Consider the following 17,329-nt stretch of genomic DNA (forward strand, 5'->3'; position numbering starts at 1 on the left):
CTGTCTGAGTCAGACTGCAGTTGTTTGGAGATAGGTTGCCCAGGAGGTGACCTGTGCAATCAAAAGTGGTCACCCAGAGGTTGAGGATGTTGCACAGCCAGTGTCTGAGCAACCAGTTGGTCACAGCAACTGCTTGCAATTGGTTGTTAAATGCAATGCAATACAATGAAATCACTGGGAAAAACATGGCTTTTATTAGTCATAAGGAGGTTGCTGACTTAGGTTTGCAACTAGTAAACTTAGCCCATGACAGTAGGCTTTGTCCAACCACAGATGCTTTGTGACTGTTTGCTGAATTTTTACTTTACTCTATAGTACATATTATATATTTGCATGTACATATATGTATATACTACTTACAGTATGTATAGTGTCAAACAGACTTAGCAAACATTAGCAAAATGATAGAATGGTGGGCATTTTTGGTGTTTGAGTGCTCTCCAATAGTCTTTTAAATTTACTGCAACAAATTCTATGGAATGAAACATACTTAATATCTTGTGGTAAATGTAGCTCAGGGGTATGGTTTGATGTCCATTAGCCACTACGTAGGTTTGCAGTTTGATCCTATGGCTACTTTCATGTAGGTGCTGCAGTTTATTAAAAAAATGCTTGTCCTGACTGTGGATTTGTACTTTCAAGAGATAAGCAGAAGAACATAAGCTACCTCGAGCACAGGTGACAGGTTCATAGCACCTGTTATTAGCTGAGCAGGGAGAAAAGAAGAGATAAATTAAATTATTATTATTATTATTTTACACAGGCAAGGGAGCAGGTCAACCACATAAACCGACCTGAAAGCTGATCCCCACAGTCTAAGCATGTCCTCTGTGCCGAGGTCTCATTCTGCCAGAATCACACACACACACACACACACACACACACACAAATACGTCCATGCACAGAGTCACATTCCTCTGCAGGCTCTGCGAGGGGCAGGCGCAGAGTGTGCTGGAAGCTTGGAACTGCTCTTCAGAGTGAGCGTCTCCCTCTCTCTCCCTCCTTCTCTCTCTCTCTCACTCTCTACCCCCAGTCGTTAAGTTTGCGAGCAGAGGAGGAAAGAACGGCAGAGAGACCAGGGGAGGTCTGACGACACTATCCCAGCATACCCAGCACCTACTTTAAATGCAGACTCTGATAAACGCAGGCAGGCTCTGATTTACTGGAGGAACACCAAGAAATATAGCCAAGCTGTCACACTCCAAGACATGTGTGCAACTTTCCCTGCCAGGACAAAAGCTTAAGAGGAGGTTTGGAAACATACATGTGTGTCCCGTCCATGGCAAAAAAGTCTGCATGAACTCTGACTGCTGGAGGTCCAACTTAAGGATGGAGGATACATGTTTCAGGCTAACGTTTTCTGATTCAGCCCTTAAGAGAACATCTAGTAAAGCATAGAAGGGGAAACAAGAGACACAAGAAATTTAATCACCCTTAACAGCGCTTCCAGGCTGATATGATGCTGTGGTACCACTACAGTCGTCACCTGCTGTCGCTTGCGGCGCTTCTGGTGATTGTGAGCTGCGGAGGAGGTGAGCAACGGAGAGGGACGGACGGCAGCAGCAGTAGCAGTAATGGAGGGAGTACTACTAGTAGTAGCAGCAGCAGCAGCAGTAATTCCAATAACAGACGTTTTCATAAGATCCAGCATGGCCAGTGCACCTACACCTTCATCCTACCTGAGGGAGAGGGAGCTGGAGGAGGCTCCTGCAAGGAAGCGAAGGCCAGTAGCTCGCAGTACAACGCCAACTCTCTCCAGAGGGACGCTCCACCACCTGAGCCAGACTTTCCCAGCCAGAAGATCCAGCAGCTGGAGAACGTTATGGAGAATTACACCCAGTGGCTACAGAAGGTAAGGAGGAACTTTATGTGGAGCATCAGGTGCTAGATCTTTCTTTTCTTTTAAACATGATCTTGGCTTAAAGATAAGCTGAAATAAGAACGCAGTGGAATTTTCCTGTTTTAATCAGAACCACGCTGAAAATCTTAGAATTGCATCTGCATGAGTTTTTTCTTTTGAAGTGGCTGCTGTGTGTTATTTGTTGAGATATTTGTGTCTGCTTGGGTGTGTGGTCTCCCCAGAGCGTCTGTTTGTAGCTTCACTAGATACCTTGTTTTGGTTTGTGGACGAGGCTGTCAGACTAAAACCATGCAGTGTTTGCTGTTTTCATGTAGTCGACACGTAGTTTGTCAAAGTGCTTGTCAGTAGGAGAGTTTATGTGCCTTGGAAAAGTGCAGCTTTCTTTTACCCATATCCCCCCCCAAAGGGTGATGCTGTGTGGCCACTTTCAAAATAAAATTCCAGAGATTACCACACAAAACACTGACAACATCAAAAATGTTAAAATGCACGGCTGTCAACTGGTTGACTTACACCTCATAACTCCTTCAGTTGTTGAGAAAGCAGCCTGGTCTCATAGTGGCATTAATCTTCTTTTCTTCTGAGTCGACAAACAGACTTTTATTAGTTAACAAAATATGTGTTTTTGATAACACACAAAAGAGGACAGACTGGAGTATTTGGTTACATAACTGTGTACATTGACTGCACTGAATTTTCCGTTCTGGATGTCACACAGCTGTCCGGTTTTCACGCACAGACATCTCGTACTGCTGCGTCTCTGTCTAACACATCTCTGTTTTCCTGACGTCTTCCTACTTTTCTCTGTGTTAACCGCAAAATTCCAAAAATGCTCATACAGCAAAGGTAGCTATATGTCAGTCACCCTATGCTCTCCAGTGGGCTGTCTCTTTAATGGCAGGAAGTCAGAGGGAGCCCCAAGAGACTCAAAGAGGAGGAAAAGACGAGGAAGGAGAATGCTCTCTTTATTTTTGTTCAAGTGTGAGTTTAGCCTGAAAATCCAGATTCATATAAAAGACGTTTTATGTGAATATTTTTATTGGAATAATTTATTGGTTAAATAACTCCTAAATGAAATCCTTTTAAATGGAATTTGAAGATCTGTGAGGTGCTATGTTCAAATATGGTTCTTGTGTGATGTTAATAAGATGCGAATTCTGAAGCCATATCTGATACTGCTTGGCAGGCACTCTGCTTTTTCAGGCTTTGAGACTTTGTGTCTCCAAAAAGCCCAAGACCGTCTCTCTGAAATGAATACACGATTCAAACAAACAAACTTCCAAATTTGGCATCACAGGATCTCCTGCTCCTGCTCTTTCAACAGTGTTGTTGCTCCCAAATAAGATTAGCATGTCCAACCTGCCATAAACACCTAAAAGCTGATGGCTTATTTTATTTTTCGCAGTTTGTAAGTCAAACACGCGCACAGCTAACAACTGATGGATTTCATGGATCACAGTGTAACGGGGAATTTATCAAGCTGAATTTCGCCGATTAATCTGTTTGTACGCAATGAGCATGTCCTTCGAAAGCTCTCAGAGCTACGCTGCGTCTGCTTTTCGTTTTCTCACAGAAAGTAATTTTCACTCCTCGAGTTGGAGGAAATAGTCATTTCTCATCAATTAACCAGGCAGTGGCAGCGGTCTGCTAGAGCGAGATGTTGACTGAGTTCGTAATTAAGGGAGGTAGTGTTGGGGGCTACTCCAACCTCCAGCAAATTCAGAATATCTTAGGAAACTACAGAACTTAGAAATGCGTCTCAAACCAACTTGGGTATAGCACAAGAGGGATTTTGTCAGTACTACTGACTTTATCTACATTTAGCATTCTGTGTGTCACAGTTGTTTATGTAGAGTCACCATTAAAGGGAGGAAAAATGAGAAAAGACTTTTAGTAGTCAAACGTCTGAAAACTTGTGTATGTGTTTCTGTCTGTGTCTTAAGTGCAGAGAAAGGCCATGGTTTATAATAATACCAGCTCTATCTTTGCTCAGTGAACCTCATCCGTCTATGACAGTACAAGGGACCCTGTGAAAACACAACGGCAGCATTCGTGCACTGAAGGTTTGACTAATGGGACCTCTAGAATAACTTTCTCCTCAGATGTAAGGAAGGGAGCACCACTACTGCCATTGCGCTTCTCTCCTGACACCTAGGAGTTTATCGTGCAGGACCAAAGACAATCTTATCATGAATTTTCTGATGTATTTTCTAAATACTGTAAATTTAAATACAAAAGCAGAAAAAACAAGTAGGTATATCAGAAAAAAAGAGGAATTACCTCTTGGTCATTTCATAAGGGAAGTTTAAACACACAGTGGTAATTCACGCTAATTGCACTACATGGGGGGGAGAACATCAGGATGCAGTTAACATTTTTCATTGGACAGAAGATTAAGGGTCTCAGTCGGGCTATCTATCTTAATCACGCCGGTCTTTTTACTGCTTGTCTAAAAGAAAGCTCGCCCTGATGTTGCTCCAACCAGCCCTGATGAAAGAGACGGACAGAGAAGATTATTATAGATAGCAACCCTGTGCCTGTGCTTTAGACAGACAGGGTAGACAGTTAAGAGTGATGTAGCAAACAGCTGTTGGGGAAGTGTTTTAAGCCTGAGATCTTACCTTTGTCAACCCAGGGTAAAGTATATGGACCCTGATAACATTCCTAACCAGTCAAAGGTGGCTCGTGTTTGCTCAAGGATTACTTCTTTTTCCTGTCTGCAAGGTGAAGAGCCATGGATAAGCTTTCTTACCAGAATTTCACAGAATTATATGTCATAAAAGGAACACACGGGCAGAAAAACCCCACAAAAAACAAGAAATGGAGAGAAAATAAAAGACAACAGGTAGGTGACTGAGTTTGGTATGCAAATGTGTTTTTATTTTTAACACATTTATCTATAATACTTTTATTTTCTGTCCTTACCAAATATATTGTCCACAGTGATATTAATTATTCACTGATTTGTACTTTAATGGGGTTTATATTGGGCAATAGCTGAAAATGTGAAAAAAAAAAATAGAGAAGAAACACCCTTCAGTGATGTTACGAGTGTTGATGTTGCATAGTCTGTCCACCTGAGGGCGCTCTGCAACTTGTTGGCAACAGGTGTTTTCCAACGAGGAAGAACCAAACATAAGTATAGATCGGTATTAAAAATCCTTTATCGGACAGGTTGTAAAACTGGGACAGTACATCAGACATTTCACAGGATTCAATTCCCACAATGCACCTGCTGCAGCAACTCACCTATCTGTTACAAACCAGCCAATCTTAGTACAAAACAGAGTGATACAGAATACTGAAGCTAAAAAAATGCTAAAATACATACTCAATATGCAGCAGGAAGGTAAAGTACAAGTTTTTTCGAATTTTCTCCATATCTCATAAAAAGGTGTTTTTGCTATTTAGAGTTAGTTCCTTGCTAGAATGCAAATCTTAGAAGAGATTTTGTTATCTTATGCTGGCAAGTCAGCTTTATTTATTTATTTATTTATTTATTTATTTCAAACATATGTCACCTTTGGTAGACGTCAAAGTGCATAAAAAAATCGTCCATTTTCAATCCAAATCCAGTGTATGCCTGTAAAATTCCACAATGAAACGTTGAATATATATAAATCTCAACCACAGTGTCTCACAAACATCAAACATAATCATTTAGCATCAAACAGCAGGAAGTTAACGTTTCCATTTCTGAAGCTTTTATAACATAAACTGTCTGGTCAATGCAGCAAACCTTATTTTTGAAATACCTAGGTATGAATTGATCGTCTTGGGATTTAAAATATCTTGTGCTTATAACTTTGTGCAATTTAGGGCACAAAAAGGATTCCCAGTGTCATCTCTCCATAAGGTCTCCTACCATTTATGGTAAATGGCCTGTATTTATATAGTGCTTTACTAGTCCCAAAGGACCCCAAAGCGCTTTACATATCCAGTCATCCACCCATTCACACACACACTGGTGATGGCAAGCTACATTGTAGCCACAGCCACCCTGGGGCGCGCTGACAGAGGCGAGGCTGCCGGACACTGGCGCCACTGGGCCCTCTGACCACCACCAGTAGGCAACAGGTGAAGTGTCTTGCCCAAGGACACAACGACCGAGACTGTCCAAGCCGGGGCTCGAACCGGCAACCTTCCGATTACAAGGCGAACTCCCAACCCTTGAGCCACGATCGCCCCAATGTTTATGTTTATGTGCATATACAGGCCATAATGTTCTAAAAAACCTCCTATTAAAATGTTTTCTTCAAGCAGGCTGTCCCAAAATCTTAATGCTATCGGAACAACAGGACAATTTCACCTCGACTAAATGTTAGCAGCCGTCATGGAATAAAGAAGCCAGAAGATTGCAAATGTAACCAGGAGCTAGATTTAAATGTGCACATATTGCATAAAATGAGTTTTGTTGGTGGTGGAAACATTTTTAAAAGCTACATTTTATCAGCATCTACTTTTGAATTGTGTTTGGAGGTCCCCCCCCCCTTTTTTTTTTTGGTTGTTCGATAGAGTGTGGATACAGGCAAGTTTTCATAACTGATATACAAACTGAAATGACCAAAGATGTTGACTGAGCTAATAAGATTTTGATGTTCGACAATTTCCAATATTTAGTGTTGCGACCAGTGTTGGTCAAGTTACTTGAAAAAAGTAATCAGTAACTAATTACGGATTACTTCCCCAAAAAAGTAATCCAGTTACTTTACTGATTACTTATTTTCAAAAGTAATTAATTACTTAGTTACTTTTTAAAAACATGATTTACAACCTGAATAGGTGATAGAGTGATAGATCTTTCAGCCCAATTCTACTTTTTCTGCATAATCCATCATACAAAATGTAATCAAATGAAAAAGTCCCTTTTTAAAACTTGTTTTATTAGTTTTAATCTTTTAACTTTATGCATCAAGCAAAAATTTAATTATATGCAACATTCTCTGACTGGAAGAAATTTGTTTAATATTTAAACCTATTTTCTGCACATTCCAGCACATAAAAATTTTTTTTGTGTGTGTGTTTACACTCACTCTTTCAAATAGATGCAAGTAAAACACAGCAGAAAATAAATAAAGTCAAAGACTAGCGGTCCTGTTGCTCTATTTTCACCTGTAAAGCAGGACTGTGGCAGGCGGAGGTTTACCTTGGTGCAGGTGTGCCGCGGCGGTCAGTGGAAGAATCCGCGAGTTTCTCTGTGAATTTCCCATAACATAGTAGCACACTCGGTGCTTGCTTGGAAGTTTAGGGGTTTTTTTCGCTGTAAAAAGAAGTTTTCTTCCCAGGCACAAGGACACTAATGTTTTTGTCAGTTTTTATGGAATCAAACTCAAAGTAAGGTCAGTACTTCCACGCTTTAAACGCTGCACGCTCATACTCTCTCCCGCACTCGATATATTGTCCGTTGTTGATCTGCACACAGCTGTTGTCACCAAGGTGGCACTTGCTTATGTCACTGTCATGAGACATTCTTGCAAAAAATCACGGTTTTAGTAACGCAGCGTTCCTGCGGGAAAGTAACGGTGATCTAATTACCGTTTTTGCAAAAGTAATTCCTTACTTTACTCATTACTTGAAAAAGGTAATCGGATTACAGTAACGCGTTACTGCCCATCTCTGGTTGCGACATACTGAGATCAATACCAAAACTCAGCTTTATTGACATGTAAAAAAATGAAACTGGTGTTTTTTAGTGCACTTTAACAACAGATGGTGTTCTTTGGTGCACTGAAGTGTAACAAGATCTTCTCATTTCCCCCTCTTGTGGAAACTACAGAAAGTTTCTGGAGAAGCCTTTGCCAAACTAAGCTGTTGAACATGGAGGGGAAATGACCATCCTGGGTGTCTTATCCCTGTGAAATTCCCATCTTTCTGCCTCTTGACGAACTTGACTGCGTTGCATAAACAGTGTTTTAGAGGATATACCAACATGTGGGCAGCAGCTTGTTTCCCTTCCATATTGGGAGTTCATTTGAGAAAGAGTGAATATGTTTCTCTACTTAATGCTGTCAGAAGGCCACACAGTGTGCCTGAGGATCCAAGGGGAAACCTATCTATTTTAGTAGGGACTTCCTCTATAAGAGTTTATTTTCACTCGTAATGTTGTCCAAAGCTAACAATCGGATGATACATAAAGACGGGCAAATTCTCCAAGGAATAAAAAATCGTGTCCTTCTGGACCTCTAAACTTGCAAAAAGGAAACTATAGAAATTACAGAAGGGTGCTCCAATAACAGCTTCCAGAAGGGTTTTCTTGGTTGCACTTGTGCTTTGACTGTAAGTGAAAAGGAAAGAGAACTTTCTGCTTCTGCGTGTCGTGGGAGCAGGGAAAAACATTACAACAATGCCGCAGTATTTCCACACGGACATGAAAATGGGGTTCAACACTGTTAATGTTTCTGATTTTCAGGGAAAGGGGGCATTTAGCGGTTTTGTCATGGTCAATAAGCCGTACCGCTTTGTTTTCAGACTCACCCGTTTTTTCCAGAGGTCGTATTTCAATTAACCGGTGGCTGCGAACATGATGGCAGCTTTGATACTGGCCAGGCAGGTATTGTACACCTATGTCTCTTTAAAGTCACATGAATGAAGCAGTACATTTCTAGGTAATGTGACAGTCCATTTTGAATTTGTCTAGTTTCCTTTAGTGCAGCCATACAAAGTTACCATTTGGTTTCTTTTTCCATCATTCATTTTAGTGAATTACTCTCAGGTGGGTACTTTATTGAGGATTTATTTTGCTTTAATTACAAGGTTACACATTTGGCTAAATGCTTGCAGGATTTATGACATCCCCACTGAAAACACTGTAGCTCTAGCTTGTAGCTTGGCACCCACTCGTGCATCTGTAAAATAAATTGAGAGTTTCCTCTTATAGGCTCATGTTTCTGTGCGCTCTCACTCTTCTAATGGTGCTAATTTTTCTTCATTTGGTCGTTAGAGGTATTACAAATGTAGGTACTCTTGTGATTTGGCCACTTGGACACAGTGAAAAAAGTCACGCACATATGCTATACCGTATTATTACTTTTAATCATCATTAAAAAAAATTTGGAGGTAGTCTGAAGTCTAGCCCCAGGCCATCTGATTGATGAGAGGTTGTATTCAGATTCCTTTTAGCTCTAATCTGGTCACCACCAACTTCAGAGGGACATATCTGACTTTTCAGCTGCTAAACGCTCCATTATGTTCACGTTTGCTAACTTTGCAAGTCTACTTTTTAGTTGACATTAAGAACAAAGCGGTTTAACTAGAGCTTTTTTCTTTTTAAACTTAAACAGCAGTTTGCCAGGACCAGAAGAGTCATAAGAGAAACAAACCAAACAATGAAGTCAGAAGCAATTCCAGCACTGAGACTGTGAAATAGTCTCCAACTCCAACTTTGTTTAGCTGACTCTGTGGACGCCTTTAAGAAACGGTTAAAAACATTTTAGTCAAGGAGGCCTTTTGTTGAGATTCTTATGGATAGTACCTGTTTTTAGTTAGCTGTTTTCCTTAATTCCTATATTTTATTTTTTGGATTGCTTTGTGAAGATATATCTGTAAAAAGCACTTTAGAAATAAACTTTACTTCCTTACTTATTTATATCTCAATACTTGTAAAAGCTCTGGGAAATTATTTAGAGTTAATAACACCAAGCCTTTATCTAAACAAAGAGGGAGAGCGCCATTATATATAATACAGCAATGAAAAAGCTTTACCCTGTGATTGCTTTATTTACCATACTAATGCACTCTGCTTGCTTACTTGCCGGATAACAAATTCTGGTTTTGGAAAAGAGCTTTGACACATATGTGGTCATCCGTCCATCCACCCGTTCAACTTAGGGTGAAAGGTGCTGGAGCCTATCCCAGCTGTCATGGGGCAAGATGTGGGGTACAACCTGGAAAGGTTGACAGACCATCACAGAGCCATTGTTTATACAGCAATACATATTATAGCAGCTTTAAGGTAAGTGTATGTGTATAGGTTTTATTTTGGTGTGGTATTTAAATATTTTCTTATAAAATTGCTAAAATAAGAGGTTTTTTGTTTTTTTGCCTCCCCAACAGAACAACCATACATAATATTATTCTGGGCAGACAAGTGAAAGCCATTAGTACTAGAGTGGAAGTTGTTGTCAGAAGAGTTGCCAAAAGCAAAAAGGTTCTTGTCTGCATCTTTGCCACTGCTAAGGTTGAGTGATTATGAGCCAAATATGAGATAATAACAACTTAGATAGAGTGGAACATTAGACATTATGGTCGATGTAAGTGCACAGTTAGTAATGTAATGTGCTGTTATTTTAGCCTGCAGCAAATCACGAGTGTGTTTAAACTTACTTCGGTCGCAGAGCTGCCTGTTATCTTTTTTGTATTTTTGTTTTATAATGACTCTTGATAAACAGAGCAGATGATAAAATTACTCACCCATATCTGCTATTTGTTTTCCTCCAGATTTCGGTTCATGCAGGTCGTACGCTGTAAATCAAAGTTTGATTAAGGTCAAAGGAACTGATATGGCATTAAAAACAAAGCTCTGTTTGGATATTTGATATTTGAGCTGTTTGCAGAGAACACCCCAAGACGTCTAACTCGGTTTGAATTTGCAGTAATCTGTCAGATCCTCTCTTTTTTTTCCCCAACTGGTTTGTTTCCAGGAAAAGATAACTGATAAAATATCAATTTCTTGTATTGCTGATTCTGGCAATGTGCCGCAGAATGAAAAATGAGGATACGCTGTGAATTTGAATGCTCTCGCTACATGCTTCAGTTTGTGTTCATCCAATTTGGAAGTTCACTCTAAGTTGTGTTGTTTGATCTTCGTTTATGATCATTTTCAATCCCATAGATATTTCTGTGAAGTGGAGGAAAAATTCCTGAAGCCGCCTTAGATGCTGCCTTTGAGGCCGGCTCTCCCTCCAGTGTCTCTTTGACTCTCCCTGACAGATGTTGCATTCTGAGTGGATGTCTTTGTTTGTCAGCGCTGGGGAGCCTTCCAGAGGTTCCAGAGGGCAGCGCCGTTTCACCCTGCTTGGAGTCAACCCTGCAGATTATGCGTTTCTCAGATTCTAAAGCGAAGAAACACAAGAATCAAGGTCAGATGCTCCAAAATGAGGAGAAAAGGCCGTAGAGTGAGGCCAAGTTGTAGAAAACTGTTGACAGGAAGCGCATAACGGTGAAAAGAAGACAGAAGAAGATTGGGACAGACTCGGGATAGTAGGAAAGAAAACATAAACAGCTTCATTCCCTCGCACTGTAGCCTACATAGATCTTCAAATGAGTAATGGTTGTCTCCATTGTTTTTGTTGCGTTCTTATGGTGGTAGGATGTGAGCCACTTGTTCTTAAGCCCTTCGTGTCACATCTGAGCATTACTTCACGTATTTATTTAATCGTTTATTGTCTTGTGGTGCGAGTGAGGGAGGCGAGCTGGTCTGTGAGTATTGTGCAACGTATTGAATTACATCTTCAGACCAACACATCTTGATGGAATTCAGTCTGGAGCAATTCAGAAGGGCAGGCTGTTTATAACCTGCCTCTGTTTTCTTTGGGCGCTTTGGGCACATGAAGTGAGTCGGGTCTCGGTTTATCGCTTTAAATGCTGTGATTGGTGTGACACTTCGTTCAGCCTGCTAGTGGCAATACGCACACGCACGAAAAGATATAGACGCACATGCAGACACATTTGCACCCACAAATCTTAATATTTGCTTTGAAAGCAAAGACACTCGTAACCCTGTACAGAGTTGTGTTTGCATTAGCGGGGACCTGAGCCAGACTTCTCATATTTCACAGAATACCACAGCTGGAGCTGGCACACTCACTGCAGACGTGTAGAGGAAAGTCAGTAAAGTGGGTTACCCTGTGACATTTCTTATGTTCCCTGCTGTTAAACAATAACACCCTCAAAACATCGTACAGTGCAACTCAAGAGTCCTCATAAAATCATTGACTCCGTCGACTGTTTCAGTATGTTTCTTTTCTTTGGTCGTTTTAGCTGTTTGTACTTTCGGTCACGCTGCTATCACACACAATGTGACACACAATCTAAGTATTCAATCAAGTACGGTAACAAGAGGCTCTAACAAATAATCTTTTAGGCAAGCAAGCTGTGGATTGGATTTTTTCTTTCTAGTAAAGGCTCTAAAAAGTTCAACATTACATATAAGCAGATACTGATTTAGATTTTCATTAGAACTTGCTTTGTTGCATTACACCAAACGATAGCTAATCACACTCCCACCAAAAAAACCCCACCCAAATTGACATGGAAATAGCTCTTTTATATAATTCAATGTTGTAAAAATCAGTCTATACTTAATTTATCTAGTCCTACATTTTTTTTTCTCTGTGCTCACAATGCAAAACCCATACAAACATGTTGATATATATACACACTGGCCACTACTTCAGTTACGCCTTTGCGAGTTGGACCCTTTTTTGTCTGCAGATTTGTGGACTGCTGCTGCAGATCTCATTTTCCACAACAGCCCAAAGATCTGGTTGCCGTGGAAGCTATTTGAGAGCTGTGAACTCATTGTTATGTTCCAGAAAGCAGTTTGAGATCAGCCATCAGAAGATGAGAACACTGTGCTCATAAAGGGATGGACAAGGTCAGCAACAGTACTCAGATAGGCTGTGGCATTTAAAAGATGCTCAGCTGGTACTAAGAACCTCAAAGTGTATCCCCCACAACATTACACAACCAGCAGCATGCCTGTATCACTGATATAATACAGGATGAATCCATGCTTTCATGTTGTTTACACCAAATTCTGACCTTTATAGAAATCTAGGCTCATCAGATTAGGCAACATTTTTACATCTTTTATCTAAATTTAATTAAAACATTTTATGGACCTTCATTTAGGACTGTTTATTATTGCTACATTGTTATTCAAGTGTGTGTTACAGGGAAAAACCTTGTAAAAACACTGCTGTATTTGGTGTCAGCCTGAAGCATCAAGCTGTTTTTGGTTTAGGCAAACAGTTGGCTGTAATGATTAGTACAGGTGGATTTTAGCAGTCAGTGTTGTGATTACTGGTAGAGAAAGCACTTTGCACACATTTAGGGATGGAAAAAATGTTGGGTAACATTTTTCTTCATGTATTTCCCCTCTGCAGTAACGGTGCAGTGACAGACTACCTCTAAATTGCGCTGCTGCACGGTGACCTAACAGGAACTAACTTAGAAATCTGTTGTTGATTGAAAAGATGGATGTGCTTGTTGGTCTGAGTTTACAACGAAAATACAAATGGTAACAAATAGTTCCAGAAGTTTATTTAAGTTGACATGTTTGCTGTGGTTCTGAGGTGGAAAGGTTAATCCTCCAGAGGCTTGGACATGGACGTTAGTAAATCTGCACGCGTGAGTGAGTCACGTTCGCGTCCGTTTCTGCATGCGGGTTTGTGCACGACACTGTTTTAATGCACAAGCCTGTTTTTTCGCCTGTGTTTGGATGAGATGACCTTGAGCTTAACCGATAGTCTGAGAAGGATCACATGAGATGTTACTTCTCTGGGCATGTGCAATCACAAGGTGCAGAAACTGGAACAGAAGCTGACACATGCTGTCAAACAGCACTCACATTAGCCATGTAAATGTATACACGTCAGTGATACATGATGTCTAGGATGTCTCGTCTAAGGGAAGGATGAAGATATAACTTTTAACAGTTACAGATTGCAAAAAAGAATGGGTGATGTCACTGTTTTCCTAAAATCTACCTTGTATGGAGTAATTATCATTGTTTGCCATGATACAACTAAGATTCGTGGCTTTCTCATGGTTTTCAGTCCTACAACAGCACCAGACGGAGTTCGGTTCCAAGATTAGATGTTCAAATTTCAGTTTTTCTGAGCGTTGTGGTACTTGTCATGTTGGCTTAACAGTTAAGGTTTAAAGTTCATTCAGGTCCTCAGAGATGGCAGCTTTCAAAAAGAAAACAAAGCCTCTTCTCTTTTTTTTTCCCACAGTGTTATTGCTTTACAGTCCATTTAGTACCTGGAACCTTTAAGCCCTCAAACTAATCACAAAAAATGGATAAGATGTTTTGTTGTTTGAGCATGACCATTTATGTTTAGTTGCACTGGTTGAAATCATTTGATCCATCCTTTGCTTTTGCTTTTGTTTATAGACATGTCTTGAGTGCCGCTGCCTATGAAATTCAAAAACAAACAGAAACTGAACACAGAAACCCAGGGATTAGACAGGTAATGCACACAGTGTGCGCTTCCCTAAATGATCCTTTTCTCTACTTCTGTTTTCTTTAGCAACCTCGCACAACAGAAAAAGATGTGATGTAATTCCAATGACATGCTATGTCAAGAACTTTTCAATGTGTGCACAAATGTACTCGTACTGCAGTTTTTCTATGAAAAACATCAAACACGTGAGCAGCTAAGGATCAAGATGCACAAGCATGCAACATGTCAACCGAAGCCAAAGATCAAACTGCTCATTAGCTGCACATCGTCGATAAGAGCAGCGTCAACTTCCTTTTAAACATATGTGGTAAACTTCGGGTCAAAGCTGTTTCATGTGTGCATGTTAGCTGGTCTACTTCGGCCTCACTTACTTAGAAGTGCCTCGTGCAGCCACTGACAGTGCGCGTTAGCAACAGTGGAAGCGTGCAAAATGACTGAACAGTAACATAATCTGGACCTGGTGCGATAGTGTCTCTGTGTCTTTGGTATTAGAATCAAAGCGAAGCAAAGATTGTAAGAAAGACACGGAAATGCAAGCACGTGTAGATGTGCAGATATGGGATGGAGGGAGGCAGAAAGAGAAAGTGAAGGAGGCCGTGCTCAGCTCACACTGTGGTGATTAACTATAGGAACGGTTTATAAACTCCGGAGTCTATGCTTAATGGGATGTTAGGATGAAAGATAAACACCAATGTGACATTGAAGGAAACAACCCTTGTCATTAAAGGCTCATTCGTTTTGATTTAAAAAGACGCCCAGCTTGGTAGGTAGTGGGGCTGGCACACAAACTACTGGAACCATTTTTCCCTGAGGTTTTGCCTGACTAGGAGGTTTAACATACAACGCTGTATGTAGTAAGGTTTCTGTCATGGCTGAAATTAAAACAAAACATGCCCCCTTTCATATATTTCTACAACTGTCTGGCAGAGGAATCTCCTGCTGGGATGTTTTGAGGGTATACTGGAATGCTATCTCAAATATTTGGACGTAATAGACTCCTCCATGGGATGGTGGGTTTGCGATCCCTGTGTGCTTAAGTAAAGGGGCAGACTGACATGGCCAGCAGCATAGACACACAAAAAAAGACTTTTAAAAAAGGGTGCATTCCTGTCCAGATGTGTCCCTGAGGAAAGCTTCTCATGCTGGATGACTAAGCGAGCCACAATATCTCAGGACTGTCCCTCGGCTGGTGCTCCCAGTTTAAGACATCTGGATGAATGGTAGCAGGTCCAGCTTTGTTTGCTTATTTGTTTTTCGTTATGCATTCCCATGTCTTGAATGACTGCAAGAACTTCCTCTCCCATAAGGCTAGATAAGCAAAATTAATTGGAGTAATTTTTGGACCATTTTGACATTAGATAGCACCAATGTAACTGGAGTATTTATGAAAATATACATTCATATGCACACTTTCCTTCACTGTATTTGTTTACATTTGTCATTGAAAGAAACCATACTTTGTCTCTAATAGCGACTGTTACATCTGCTTGACTTAGGAATCATACATTAAATGTTGTCTTGAACCACCCCTCATTTTTTTAGGTACAGTGATTTATTGAATCATGTCCATCATGCAGTAAATAAAGGCTCTTAGGCAAAAAAGAATTCCCATGTTAGAACTGTCTCACGCATGTAATTTCTTTAAGTACTCTGCAGGAGTAGCTCCCCAGTTGTCTATCAAGGTGATCCCATACTGCTTCAATCATGGTGAGGTTTGGGCTCTGAGAAAGTCAGTACATGACTGATGGTGTTCTTTTGTCTTTCGTCTTGTCTTTTTTCTCTACTCTGGGATGCTTTTACTGAATTGGCATCAGATGCTTTCCAGATGGAATTGCATCATGAATCAAAATCTGCTGATACTTGTCTGTGTGCATAATTCCATTGTCTTTGACAATATCCTCACACCACTGGCTGAAATGCAGCTCTAAACCATTTCAGACCCATTCTACAGAAGGCTGTAGATACTCACTGTTGTACCTCTTTCCTGATCTTCGCAAGACTGGTTGCCATTGATTTTCAGTGGGGACTGGTTTTTGTGTAATTTCAGTTTTTAGTTAATTTGGCATACCTCAGCATTTTCTTCCTTAATAATGGCTTCTTGATAGCCACCCTTCCACTGATGCCATTTCTGATGAGGCTTCGAACAATAAATGGATCAACTGATCTGAACTTGTCAAGTGTCCTCAACTTTTTTAAGGACACACTACACACCATGCTCAGATACGCAAAGTTTTCGGCTAATAGCTTTTTGGGAATTGCCTTGTTGGTGCAAAAATACTATTATATTGCTGTCAAGCAGTGCTATCTTGGCATTTTTCATAGATTCAGCTAAAGAAATGAGAAGAAAATGTGTTTTTGCGACAGACTGCCAGTAACAAAGGACCTAAAGATACAATTTTAAATCTCTAATAATAACAATAATAAAAGCTTGTTCCTACCGTAGATTTTATGAGATGGGCTTGTTCTCTCGGTTTTATAGGAGTTGTAGCTTGTAGATATTATGATATTTTTATGTTTCTTTTCTAACACTTTGCAGTGATTTGAGTTATGTGTAGTTTCACTGGAATTTAGTCCTAAAGAAGCACTGAGCAGAGCAACTCTGAAAATTTATTTCCAGAATAAATTTCCCTCATGAAAACAAGCAGTGTCTGTATAACCGTATCAAAATCAGTAAATGAAAACCAAACATTGCTCTTGGATGTTCTCACACAAGTGCCACAAAACTCAAGTTCAAGGTTTTAAAATGTCCGGCTCTCTATTTTATGTCAAAAGACCATGTTTGTCCATCTGTGCTTTTCCTAACACAGTGCCAACATTGCAATTTTTATATCTCAATCTCTCATTCTGACAAATAAAAGACTTTCTTTGTCGTATATTCTAGTAGTTTATCACTGAATGTGTTATAGACACTGTCAGACTTTGATTTAAAAGGTCCTTCCAAGTTTGACCATTCACGTAAGAGAAAGCATAACACATATTACACAAAATTTATGTCTCAAAGCAACTGACAAAAAAACAGACTAAAAGCAACAAGAGCAACACAAGCAGGTTTTCTTCTTTCTTGGGTTTTAATGTTTTTGCAAATTTAACATAATCAAAAGAAGTATTAAATCTAAATTTGACTCGGGTTTGTTTTTCGAAATCGTGATTAAGAGCATCAGAATTTTACCCAGACCTTGTTGAAAATCAAGCCTCATTTCAATTGAAGCATTTAAATTATCTACACAGAGATCTCATCAGTTGTTTGGGGAAAAAATCCCCACATCAAAAGGTATTATGT

General features: G+C 40.1%; 1 protein-coding gene across 1 annotated transcript in view; it reads left to right on the top strand.

Moving 5' to 3' along the window:
* Nucleotides 1-1,035: 1,035 nt before the first annotated feature.
* The window catches only part of angpt1 (angiopoietin 1), a 57,181-nt gene continuing 40,887 nt past the window's right edge, over nt 1,036-17,329 (top strand). The window contains exon 1 of the mRNA XM_006794333.2: nt 1,036-1,852. Coding sequence (XP_006794396.2) covers nt 1,457-1,852 — 396 coding nt within the window. The 5' untranslated portion in view covers nt 1,036-1,456. The remainder of the gene's footprint in view (nt 1,853-17,329) is intronic.

Source organism: Neolamprologus brichardi, chromosome 22 (assembly GCF_056152115.1).
Source record: "Neolamprologus brichardi isolate AB-2024 chromosome 22, ASM5615211v1, whole genome shotgun sequence".
In the NCBI taxonomy this organism is placed as follows: Eukaryota; Metazoa; Chordata; class Actinopteri; order Cichliformes; family Cichlidae; genus Neolamprologus; species Neolamprologus brichardi.